The 14,041-nt window shown below is 30.2% G+C and overlaps 2 protein-coding genes across 2 annotated transcripts in view; both read right to left on the bottom strand.

Moving 5' to 3' along the window:
* Positions 1–206: 206 nt before the first annotated feature.
* LOC111639608 (la-related protein 6-like) lies at positions 207–2,572 on the bottom strand. The gene is made up of 3 exons (XM_023385500.1): positions 2,433–2,572; positions 2,227–2,338; positions 207–2,037 (listed from the first exon to the last, which is right to left on the bottom strand). Exon 3 carries the CDS (start codon positions 1,818–1,820, stop codon positions 432–434), a length of 1,389 nt encoding a protein of 462 aa, XP_023241268.1. The 5' UTR covers positions 1,821–2,037; positions 2,227–2,338; positions 2,433–2,572; the 3' UTR covers positions 207–431.
* Positions 2,573–7,569: 4,997 nt separating this feature from the next.
* The window catches only part of LOC111639604 (lipoyl synthase, mitochondrial-like), a 42,665-nt gene continuing 36,193 nt past the window's right edge, over positions 7,570–14,041 (bottom strand). The window contains exons 9-10 of the mRNA XM_023385496.1: positions 10,709–10,820; positions 7,570–7,696 (exon numbers count right to left, since the gene is read on the bottom strand). Of these exons, the coding sequence (XP_023241264.1) occupies positions 7,632–7,696; positions 10,709–10,820 (177 nt within the window). The 3' untranslated portion in view covers positions 7,570–7,631. The remainder of the gene's footprint in view (positions 7,697–10,708; positions 10,821–14,041) is intronic.

Here is a 14,041-nt window from a genome sequence, read left to right as displayed (position 1 = left end):
CAAGGAATTGTTAATTAAATATATAGAAAAATTAGTTACGGTAAATTGTAGTGAAAAATAATAAGCTTTGTAACGAAAATTTTATAACTTTTCTTGTTATTAGGAGGAAAAATAATGTGAAATAATGATAAGAGATTTGTGTAATTACCGTTATGACATCACATATACACACACGCAGATAACTAATCTACATATATTTATAAATAAGCAGATATGAGAATAACGGGTTAGGTTTTTGAAAATAAACGTCAATAGAAAATAATTGCCGCTATTTGATTAATTTATTGGAACAAAAAAACAGATCACGAGAACTACGTAACATGAATTTTAGCAAAAAGCATCAGAAGAATCGAACTATTTACACATTTGTCGAAGATCGATTAAAGTAAACGATAGCGGTGTATTTACAATTGGATTCGGACCTTCGACAGCTAGTAATTGACAATGGCGAACTGATGAGTGCGGTTGGAATTGAATCCTTTGGTTCCGTCGGGGCCTCTCGGAAGACGAATGACGCCTTCGGGAATGAGAAGTCGCGAATTGATGCAGTTATTATTAAAATGTCCGTTGGCGGTTACGGGTCGCTTCTGTATCCAGGAGCCCGACGTCGACAGGGAGGCCATCAGATCACCTTCGCAATAACTATGTGATTTAGGTCTATATGACGTGTTAGTGAAACACCTACGAATCACAACCGGGCTGTTTACTGGCGATTTGGTGTTTCCGAAGCTTCCTCGTCGATAGCCGTTGCATTCGTTTCTATATTGAGCTAGATAACAGGATCCGACCGAACCGCTAGAACGTTTCCTGGGTTTGGGAGAATTTTCGGCTTCCGAACAACTGCTGACGAACGGAGATTCGCTTTCTTCCCCCCTTATCTCTTCCAGTCTGTCCGGTTTCTTGCCACGTTTCTTCTTCTTGCCTCCTTCGCCGTTCTTATCCGACTGCGAACCGACGTGAGGAGAGACCTTCTGCGTCGAGTTTTCTTTCTTCGGTACCCTCTGAACGATGGGTACAACTTGCAGGTCGACGTAATCGGGTATAGGTTTGACGGCCTTGAGCGCCGATTCGTACGTTTCGAACTCTATCAACGCGCAAACGTCCGAACTTATCTCCGGATGTTTGTTACTTAATCTCTTGACTTCCGGAGGGACGGAAGCGCCCGGACGGAGGATGCGGATCAGGGAGATTTCTCCAAATTTAGAAAAGATCTCTCCCACGTTCTCTACCGTGGGCTTTACGAAGGGTAGGTTGTAAGCCACCACCGTACGCGATACGGTGGTCTCGTCGTGTGCGGGAAGCGGTTCCTTGCGTCGGACTTTGGTCTCCTCTTCGTTAACTTCCAGTTTGAGCGACTGCTTCAGGCTGTGGGCCACCACCCTCCAGTCTTTGGTCAAGGATTTCACCTTCCGAAACGATGCGATCAACTTCAAACTCACGTATCCTTCCTTGTTTCTCCTGACGTGTTTTAGGAGGAAAGGATCTTTTAAAATATTTTCGTCGGAAAAGTACTGTTCGATCTGTCCGTTGATCTTGTCGACTAGTTCTTTATCGGGAACCACAAACGCATTTTGACCTTCCCCAGTCGCATCTTTGCATCTGTAACTATCGATGTTGTGTTTATGACCCGATAGATCCAGGTTATCGCTGTCGCTACTTTGATTACCGGAGGAATCTTCTTGTTCTTTCCTCCGAACGACTGGGGACGACGAGACTTTATCCATACAACGGTTAATCGAACAAGTCACACTTACTGTTGGGTTTTCTTTCTTATCCGTGCCCGGTACAGACGGGACTCTAACCTCACCGGTGTTATCCATGAGCCAAAGAAATTATCTAACATTAACGACAACTAGCTGCAACGGTCGAAGGTCGAAATCGTTCTCTCGAACAGAACACACGAAATAAAAATCTACGATACGCCTCTTTGTGACGTCACAAAAAGCCATTGGTTACGTCGACACGATCTCGTTTTGTTGGATACATCAATAGGAATCCGTTTCGTCAGTCGTTAATTTTCGAATAAAAGAATAATCTCTATTTAAAAATTAATAATAATAACGAAATATAAAATATTCTAATCCATTAGAAAAAAAAAAAATAAATTTGGCTATTAAAAAGAAGATTCTCGCGCGAGATAGATAAGTTTATATATAAACTAATAACATTTGAATTAATTAATATTTAGTAGAAAACTATTTAAAAAGAAATAAGAAAACTTTTTACAATTTATTTTTTCCTTTCTATAACGTTACGAATAACACTTAAACGACAGTCCCGTTTGCTGGACATTTCGGATTTAAGTGTAAAGAACATTCCTTCTTGTTCTAAATGAAATCTAGTAGCGGGAAAATTAGGAAAATAAGAATGAATAAAATACAGTTGAAACGTAACAGAGTATTGCACGAGCGTAGTTGTGACGTATACAATACCTTTCTAGCGCATCCATCCATCAAAGCCTGTTGCGAGATCATAGCCCCGAGTATCGTCTATCTTCACTCTTACCTTACTGTTACGAAAGATTTCGCATTTCGTACGGTTAAAAAAATAAAAGATAAACACTTTAAACAACTTTTACGATAATTCTAAAACGATACATTTTTACATTGTTAAGTTTTCTTGGCTTGCTTTTTTACATCATTAAATTTTCTAAATAAAGTCGATTCGTACTGTTAATATTACATATAATTAAGCTTAAAATTTCATCTATTATCGTTTATAATTAAGTTTTTAATTTAAATTAATGATATACGCTTAAAATTTCCTAGTAAATTCGCTACAACCTACATTAATGATAAACTATATAAATTTGTAAAACTAGTATCTGGGTTAAGTGCGTAACACCGAGCAGGAACAAGTAACGAATTTATAATATTTTATTCATAAATTATTAGTAAAATTATAATTAAATATAGAAATTACGCTAGCGATTATCGTAGTTTATAAAAGGGAATTAAATGATAAATAAAAGGCAAATAAGTTTAGCATCTTGTTGACTATTTTTGTTAAGGATTATCTATGTAGAAAAGCTTCCTTTCTACGTAAGTACATCTCTATTTTTGTTTTATCTCATTGAAAAACAGGTTAGAAAACAAAAAAGCCGGATACGACGTAATGATATTAAATATTTACGCCAAAAATTGAATCGATTTTAATACCTACCATTGAATTATTTAATAATTTAATTCCCAAAAATACTAAGCAAATTTTCCGTTTTCACAAACGAGTTCTTCTTTCTAAGAAGATTGCGTCAAGAAACCAACAATAAATAATTGTTAAAATGTGCCTTTTCACTTTAATAACCATTAACGAAGTGGATTATTAACGTTTCACAAAGGACGGCATCTAAATAAGAATTATTTAAAATAATTATACTAATTATAATTAAATCGATAAGCGGTTTAATTACTAATTTATGCAATTAAATGTTTATTTTTTTGCCAATTTGAAACCGTATCGTTGTACATTTTTGTTTCTCAAGTACTATAAAGTACACTTTAAAAAGTACATTATAGTACTTGAGAAAAACAAAAAGAATTAAACGTATTGCATTATTAAAACTAGAATTATATATTGTGTTAAAATTCCTTTTAATCGAGTTATCTGTAAATTAAATTTTGTAAGTGTATTGGACCATTTGTAGTGTAGAAAATTCTGTTTCTACTTCCGCGATCGAGTTTATATTTGAGTATAAAAGAAAGCCGATTGACCGAAATAAAATAATAATAATAATAATAAAAACATTAAAAAGTACAATTTGGTAATCGATGAGAAGAATATGTTAATACTCCTACGCTAGAAAAACATTCGATAGAATTAGTAGATGGACCGGAATGGCGACCTAAAGCAACCTTGACAGAAAGACGAAGCAAACGAAGATGAACGATGTTTAGAAATGTTTAAATTAAGACGTCGTATGGATCTTCACCAATCATAATTACACACCGTGTAAAATGATCGAGTCTTATTATGACAATCTTTATCTATTTGCATGTAAAGAGTGACAAAAATACACATTCTTGAAGTGAAATTAGGGGTGAACCAAGACTCGAATTTAATTAATTAGAAAAGCTTATCGTGAAAATCATTATCTTCTTCCACCGATAGCTATTTCATGGTCACATACGACCTTGTTTATCTTAATCGTTTCGATCCCGTAACACAACAGAAGGTTATTAATACCGGCTGTCCTTTCCATAGCTGGTCTTTCGAGAGTCTCAAACAGTAAATCAAACGAAAAACAGTAAATCATACGAAAAAAATAAAATTGCATATTAACTCGCGATGATTCATTGAAATTTCGCAACAACAGGATGTTAACGAGCAGCGAATACATTGAGTGATTTTTTTTTTTAATTATTATTTTCAAGTATGAACTTTTCGATGCCTCGATTAGAATTAAAACGATTGTTTTTAGCTGTAATAAATTCGATAAAATATAAAAAAGAATTAAGAATATTACACGAAAAACAAGCTTTGTTTACCGTTACTTCAAACGTTGATGAGTGATGTGTTTTGTTTTGTTTCTTAACGTCACGTACTCTTGTTTTTTTCAACGATGACCCAGTGATTGATAAACGCGTTTGACCCGTGATCCCGCTCCGTGGCTCCTATAATTCGATTATGAAAGAAACGTGCGTTATAAATTGCAAATTTGTAAATGAATTTATTGGAATTTATAAGATTTTGTATAAGAAATACAAGTCAGCCCCCCTATAACACTGTTGATTATTCCTTTTTATATGAATTCCATGTTGTACGAGTCACTTAGATTTTACAAATACGTGAGCCGTTCACAGCCTAGCACACGTATTTGTAAAATCTAAGTGATTCGTACAACATGGAATTCATATAAAACGGAAAAATCAACAGTGTTATAGGGGGGTCGACTGTAGCTTGTTCGTTATTTAAATTAATTGCGTATCCTGCTTGTTTGTATATGGTAACACTGGCGATCTGCCGAGGAGATCCTCTTCGGAGGGAAATTGGCTCATATTTAAGTATATTTAAATGTGAAGAAAACCCGGAAAACTCCACGTAACCAAGGCGCGAACTCACGACCAACTGACTACTACCAGTCAATGGCGCACCAAGATGGAGCCAAGGGCCCTTGCACCCCCAAAGTAAAAGGAAAACAACACTAGTAAATTCTGGATTCTAGTCCAGCGCTTTGCTTCGATCATGGAGCAACTAAGATAATGTAAAATAGCACTTAAAGGTTATAAATATGAATTATTTACGTAATGTACAGTATGTATTCGGATTTTCTTAACTGTGAATGGATTTATATTGACACCTACAAACAATATTCGCCATTTTGTATCCTTTGGTTATACGAGTAACTGCTACAACTTCATTTGGTTTCGAACCTTTAAAAATACGAGGTAGTTGTGACAGAGATATTTACTTTCTGACAGCATACAAAACCGGCAAAGGAAGCTTTCTTCTTTAAAATGCAAACTGCGATGTATATGTTATCCAAACAGACAAAAAAAAACAATGATTTTGGAAGGATAGTTGGACTTTATTGATATAAAGATAGGAATAATTTTGAGGAAAATATCACTCCAAATCAATTCCACATATCGATAATTAAATCTAAATAAAATCAGTAGCGTAACTAAAACATATAATACAAGGGAACGTGCAAACTTAAACACTGTATTTACCCTTGTACCACTGTGTACGTAGCCACTAGAGCTGTGGGCGAAGAGTAAACTTTTAGATATTGTACACTGGATCCGCCCGAAATAAATTACACGATGAATAATTACATTTACTCGGAACAAAAGTCGAATGATTGGATCAATTTAACATTATCGATGTATATAATCCTCTTTTCTCATTCAAACAATGATTTATTTAAAGTGAGATCTTAGAAATGCGTGATTGCAAATGACATTTCAACAGGCTAAATGTCATCTGCAACAGTTTCTATCGGATAATCGTTAAGTGTAGGTCTATTATATTCTGCAAACAGAAGGACGTGATGGACGATCGATTAACTTACAAAGTCATTTTGGATAACTTCTTTACTTCTACAATAAAAATTAAAGAATAATTAAAAAATATACTTTCATTTTACATTTACATTTAATTTTAATATTGAACTAATGTGAAGCTCGTGGCCTATACAGTGTAATAGTCTAATTTTCGAAATTTTCCATTGATGAGACGAGATATTTCCACATTTGAGAGTTATTATTAACTGATAGTATTTATTTATTATACAATTTTAGTAGCCATTTCTTTTCTATCTGTAAGACTGACTATTCTATACGAAAAAAATGTGACAGGTGACATTTGTTATATCAGGAAAGTTTGTGTAAATTATTTACAGGAAAATTTCACATGTCACATGCTACAGAGGAAATTTATAGAGCAGGATAAACAGAATTAATAAGTTATCTATTGTAGAAAATTGTTCAATTCTGTTAAATTTTGCTCCCGATATCGATTTCTTTCTATTGTTCTAAAACGTATTTAATAAGACAATAAATGGTGAATAAGATCGACAAATAAAATGAATAGAGTTGGCAATTAAGTAAAATAATAATAATAATATAAAATACACATAATAAACTCCAAATTCTTAATTTTAATTGAAAACATCTCAATAAAGAAATAATTTTAAATGTTTTAATACTTATACATATATATTTATGTTACTAAGAATCATTTTTCTGACCTTTTTATACTTCAACGATAAGAGAATTGTGAATAATCTATACAAATTTTCTTATTTACCATAAAAATAGAAGATGATACATCATCTATTTTTAAATAATAGAAGGAAATAGTAGGAAACTGTCATTGACAACGACATATAGATGATTTGTAAACCAGTTAGTATATAGAACGACTCCACATTAAGAATGTTTAGTCTTTGTCCTCTAGAAAGAGTCAGATTAATTAACTAAAGTACAATTGCACAGGTGATCCGAGAAATGACAGGTTCTGATAAAAAAAAAAGAAAAAAAAAAAGCAATTAGTTATTGTGACATTGTCATAATGTCAGGCTGCAATATTTTTTAAATTTATTTAATTTAAAATATATGCTCTCCATCTCAAATTAGTACTTGAGTGCCCCTGTACGTCATACTTTTCCTTTAACAACAGAGTCGTGACCAATAAAATTCGGTAGTAGAGCGAGTGGAGAGCATACTTTAAAATCCATGCATAGGGCTATTTTCTCTCTTAATTGGAGTCTACCTCTACCAGAATTGATAAGTTACGTATCTAATGTTTTCTTTTAATGTCTGCTTAACCAAATTTTTATTTAATACAATTAAAAATTTAACGTACTTTATTTTAAGTAATTAAAAATCTGACAGAGTTGCATAACTTACCAGGCAAGAGTTAAATTATATGTGGTGTCATCTGTTATGCGATTTAATCTAAGATTTTTATTGTGATATATTCTATATAATTTGAATTTAAAATATATATATATGAAAACATTTGGATATTAGAGAAAATAAATGAACATTTTTAATTAAAAATATTTGTCTATATTTTATTATATTTATTTGATAAATATTATTATTAATTATAGTTTACAATTATATATTATTTACATGTCTTTTGTAATTTGTCAATATAAAGAATAAATACAATGAATATAAATTCCATCAGTGATTTTCCTTTTCCTTTTCATCTATTTTACTTTGAATGAGATGCTTCAAGAAGAATTCTCCTGAAAAAAAAAAATTATTTGTATAATAAATAAAGTTCCATTTTACTACTAAATAGTAATATATACTGTAAATATTAGTAATTAAACACTTGTATAGTTAAAAAAGTATAAAAAATGCAGACATAAAAAAATATTTGAGTATGAAAGAAAGTGAAACTCATTTCAGTCACACACCCAGATGCCCAGAGGTGGGCAAAAGAAACAAATTGTCCTGAGTCCCAAGGAATTAGGAGCCAGTAATAATATTTTGTTTACTTCCTTTAATATAATTTGCTAAGGGATTCCAATATGTAATTTGTCCCAGACTCTTATTATCCTCTTGTCAACCCTGGTTCATATGTATAAAATATTCTTAATAGGTTCCAACTTCTTTCTTTAGATGTACACAAATCATAAGTATTTAAAATTTGCACTGTAAATTAATAAACTTAATTTTAAAACGCCGCTTGTTTTAATACACAATAGAATAATTTATTTTGAAACATTTTCAGCCTTATATTGCTATATTAATATTTATGTTTTGAACAATTTTACATAACTGTATGGATGGCCCAGTGGTTAAGATGTCAGCCTACTTACTGCTCTAGGGAACCCAGTGACGAATCCAGATGGTCTAAAGTCCCAGGAACTTTTTGGGTATGGTTAATCCTGGATATGTCAGATCTNGTGAAAACGGGTAAGATTGGCTATAATGTAATTATCTTAATCTTCACTATCGTTACTTTTTGCCCACAAATAAAAACCCAGCGAAGCGGGTCCTTGTAGCTAGATTCTAGATTACTTAGAAAAACAGTCTTTATATATAAAAAACAAAAACTATGTTAAATATAAATGTACGAACAAATAAAAACCCAGCAAAGCGGGTCCTTGAAGCTAGTAAGAATATAAATGCTATAATTAAAAATGGAAAATTTCATTATCATTTGGAGCATTACTAATGAAAAAAATTTAAGTATTTAAAAATAATTTCTTCCATTTTCAATTGTTTGATAATCTTAAATTTTAAAATTGAAATAATTGAATAAATTAGCAATTTATTGTTAAGTACTGTTCAATGTCAATGTATGTTTTAGCACAAGTAAAAACATGTGAAATATCAGTCAACATAGATTTATTTTTTCACTTAATGCTTTTAATTTAATATAAATATTCTTTTATATTTAATAAAAATTGTCATTTAAGTGTAAAACTGATATTCAGTTTAAATATCATAAATTTAATCAAATCAAGATAATGTGAGGTTAAAAATAAGATTAAGTTATTGACAATGCATAACACTTTTTAAATAATTACAATAAGCAGTTTTTTTATTTACAGGATGAAAAGAATGTAAAGACAGACACAATGTGACACAAATGACAAAGCAAATTTCTAAACTAATAAATTCCTTTCTGTCTTGTCAGAAAAGAAAAGTGAATGTTGAATGATCAACAAATAGTGACATTGGCATGGTTAATGAGTCAATTTAAATATAAAAATGAACAGATTAAAAATAAATAATGATGCATTAATTTAAAACACCTCACACTGTGAATTTTAAAGCATTTATTACATCTCTGTTTTCCTAGCATTACATAAGATGAGGCTTTGCCATAAAGAAACCTAATCCTATAGTGTAGCTAATTTAGTTTTTCAATTTACATTATTATTAGTTATTTTTTACCCATTCATTTCTCTATTTAAATATTCATATTATCTATTCCATTTTGCTTACATTCTTTACTGTATTTGGAAACTTTCATACATTCTTTATATCATTATAGCTTTTTAATCCAAAATACAAACTGAGCATAATTTAAGAAAGTTGAATAAATTATATTTTAGAAATATTTTATTTCTTTGGGAGAATGTTCAATTGTCTTAATATTATTATAGATTTTTATCAAATCAATTAACTGATATATTTTTGATAAGAATTAACTTTATCGGCAAATCATTATGTTTATGTTTACATTGATCAGTGGATTCTAGGTGTAGTAAACTGAGCTAAATCATTCACTAAATCAAGAATCCATTTATGTAGTGTTTCTACTAGATTGCGAGAAAAAAATTCATGACCTGAAACCAATTTTCATGACCCTGATTTTTTCTTATAAAAAATTTCTTTTCTAGACTAGGTTAACAAGACCAGGCTAGACTTTTGATTAACAATTTAAAAAGCATAACCTAAAAATTTTCATGTAATTAATACAACTAAAATGTATTTAAAATTTGGCAATTTATGTTTTGCTTTTATTTATATCAAATTCTAAAAATGTTTATCTTAAAAAAGTAAAGTAAAAAGTAAAATTATATTAATGTNAATTTTCAATTCATCAAAGCTTATGGTTATTTTAAAATGTTAAGTGTAAATTGTTTATAAATAAAAAGTTCACACTAAATTGTATGTATATTATGTGTTTTCTCAATTTTTTCCAAAAATGGACTTACACCACTTTCAAAATAAACGGTCCATATATTATATTCTTAGTGTAAAACGCAGAAATTTGAAAATATTAAAACTAAAAAATCACTTGTAATATGCATCAACTTCACTGAAGAAAGCTTACAAAAATGGCAAAGGTAATAAATAGTACACTAAATTTCAATAATTCTGATTTAAGCCAGAAACACACACACAAAATACAGCATGAATGTGGATGAAAACAGAAAATGTAAAAATATTTTCTGAAATTTCCAACAAAACTGAAGAGAAAACCAAGGAGAGCAAGTTTTATTTTTAACATGCTGAAAAATCTTCTTCTGGTCTTTTTTGCGATGTTAACTTAACCAGTATAACTGACCAGTATATTCTGTATACCCTGTCTATACAGTATATTATGGTATTTCTTTGTTGATTTTAACCAAAATGTTGTTTTAATATTTATTATATTAAATAATATTCTACTTAAAGTCAGAAATAGTTACAATTAAAAATTATCAACTTACAGTTAATATAAATTGTATTAATTAATTAATTAAAGATTTTGTCTTAAATTTATTAAACAAAAATGTTTTAAAACATTAACAAACCTGCTTTGTATGATGACCTGACTAATGGTCCACTTGCAGTATAAACAAAACCCATAGCATTTCCTACTTCTTCCCAATATTTAAATTTCTCTGGTGTTATATATTCAACAACCTGAAATAATTTTTGAATTTATTTACAAAATACAAAATCCACAAATTAAAACAAAGGCAATTTAATAAAATTTTCAACAAAATAAGTGATAAATTAATCATTTTTAAATTGCAAATTCAACACTGTATATATTTTTTATATTACAGTAGAGCCTCGATTATCCGACCGTCCTAGTCGGCAAATTTCAAATGTCCACTATTGATGTGGCGCTACAATATTTGGCTATGTCTTGGCTACTTTAATGTTATTTTTACGTGTTTTAGCTGGAAACACTCATTCGACCATGAAAGGGAGCCAGTATTTAAACAAGGCTTAATTTTCTAATATTTAACGATACAATAGCGACAATTATTAATTTAAAAAATTTTTGTTAGGCTTAACATCGATGAAAATTCAACGCGAAGTAGGTTAATAGCGATATACTAATATACAAATATACTAATTACATGGGATATAATAATATACTACACTAATAATGGATTTTTTCATACTTTTCGGTTATCCGCCCTTTCAATTATCCGACCAACCTCAGTCCCCAATTAGGTCGGATAATCGAGGCTCTACCGTAATCTGATCATGATTTTAAGGAATTTTTATATTATTTTTTCTTACATCTGAAATACTTTTAACTGCAATCTCTAATATGACTATATTCTAAAAACAATAAGACAAGTTAAAATTATTTTTTCAAATCGGAAATATTGTTTTTTGGAGAGAGTATTCAGCTGTCTAAAAATTGTTTATTAGTTTCTGCTTCTTTATTTATAAAAAAGCAAAGTATTATTGTTGTTCAAGTGATAAGGAACTGGACACTTATCACATTAAGTCTCATACTGTTTCATTTTCATATCTTGGTAAATGAATTTTTGGCATTTCTATTAATTCTTACAATTAGTTTTTGAAATTAATAAATAATTCTTGTTACACTGTTCAACCCTTTACTTTCACCGGAAGTATACTACACTAACATTTAAAAATCGAACCTGTTACTGGCGTGTACACAAACATTTTCGAACTTTATGAAGTTCTTCTTCAGGTGGAAATGGAATACTTGAGAAAAAATTGTACAGGAGATTTCAAATCGAAAAGTTCACTGAAGTCGGAGCAGAATTTCACGAACTTTTCGATTTGAAATCTCCTGTTCGATTTTTTCTCAAGTATTCCATTTCCACCTGAAGAAGAACTTCATAAAGTTCAAAAACGTTTGTGGATGATTTTTTATAGGATACATGCCGGTAACAGGTACGATTTTTAATTGTAAGTGTAATTCTTGTTATTTTTTTATGTTTTTTGTTTTAAAAAAAACTTAATAGAATCTTCATAATAAAATAATGTTTATTGTATTACAATCTGATGCAATTTTTATTTCGGAAATACATTCTACATACGTTACCTAATTATTTAATGCTCTCATTTCTAATTTATTTCCGGAAGTTATGCTATTTTAATTTCAGAAGAATTTTTTCAAAGTTGCTTTCATTACTTAAGACTTTAAAATCTATAGCTCTTTTAATTTTGTAAAAATAAGAATAAATGTAAAAAGAAATAGAAAAATAATATTTACTGAAAAAATTATGAAATTGCATGCTTCTAACCCTTCTGTTTACCATTATTAATTTTAATTATTTTGTTACTATTATATTTTGAGGCTGTAATGTCTTTTAGGATTTATCATACGAAGAGAGCAATTTTCAGATTTCAATTTTTATTTAACATTAAAATATAACACTTTACTAATTTTGCAATAAAATTCTTAATCAAAGTTCAGCCTATTAATATGCATTTTGGCATCATGCCCTAATCAGTTTACATTTTTAGGCTGTTTTATTATAAATTAACGTATTTAAAATTCTGGACATATTTAAAAATTCAACCATATACTGGACATGCTATTACATTACTTGTGAGATAGACATTACTAAAATACTTAAGTATACCATCAACAAATTAGTAATATAATTCTTTGTTTTCCTTTCATAAAATTTTCCCATTCCATCTTCATATCATATCTAATATAATCTTTTGCATGCCAGTTATCTGTACTGATTAAATTTAAATTTAACAAAATATACTCATTAACATTACTATTGTTTATATTATTAAAAGTTCTTTGCTATTAATTTATATTTTATTCTTTCTTCTGAACTATAGCCTATTTGTATACAGGGTGGGCCAACAAAAACAAAACGGCAGAGTTATCGTGTTCGTCCAAGCAAATCGTTCGGACAGGTCGATTTTATTCTCAAGGGAAAATATTTTTTTCTTTGCATATGCGGTCCAGCTTAAAAAGCTTTTTTATGTTTGTTAATAGTTTGTGTTACTTTTTTTCCGAAATAAGTGTTTGTTTAGTTAATAAAAAAATGAATGAGTTTTTAAAATTTTTTGTTGTCTGTTGTATTCAAAATCGCAAAAACTTTATTGCAGAAGATGTCCCCCTTGAGAATAAAATCGACCTGTCCGAGCGATTTGCTTGGACGAACACGATAACTCTGCCGTTTCGTTTTCGATGGCTCACCCTGCATATGTATATATATTATCTTGACACACATACAAATTATGTACAGTACAAATATATCTTAATATATGTATATAATTTTTTTATTTTAATACTATTACAATTTAATGTACATAAATATATAAGAGAAAAGATTAAATTGTAAGTATTTAAGTATTATATTTTAATGTTAAGTAAAAATTAAAATCTGAAAATTTGTGACATGCAATCCAAGTATTTAATATACCTAATAATCTGAAAATTTGATGTCCACATATAATTCCACGTTTGAAATTCCCCAAGGGGGGAATTTCGAAAAATCCCTTCTTAGTGTACATTCTCGTGACATACCCTAACTGTGTACCAAATTTCAACCTTCAACTCCTAACCATTTGGGCTCTGCACTTTTATTATTATTATTATTATTATTATTGTGTTGGGTTTAGTGGGTAATACTCGGTTTAAACCGGTGGCTGTGTACTATGCCGGACCAGAGTCAAGGCATAGCAACCAAAACAAATTAAATAAGTGTGTCAGTGTCAGTGTCTGTATTCAGGAATTTCCTAACAATATGACATGTATTCAATATAGTGGCCTTCCGTAGTGTGATGTATGTATTTCTACTCAATTGCAATGTTCCCAGGCTTTTGTGTAGTGTGTGTGGTATCACACCTGTACAGGAGAGAACAACAGGTACAATAAGCACCCTATCCATCCTCCACAGATG

The sequence above is a fragment of the Centruroides sculpturatus genome, unplaced genomic scaffold, assembly GCF_000671375.1.
Source record: "Centruroides sculpturatus isolate CEXI.00-Female unplaced genomic scaffold, Cexi_2.0 scaffold1038, whole genome shotgun sequence".
Taxonomy (NCBI): Eukaryota; Metazoa; Arthropoda; class Arachnida; order Scorpiones; family Buthidae; genus Centruroides; species Centruroides sculpturatus.
This window is presented reverse-complemented; position numbering and strand designations above follow the sequence as displayed.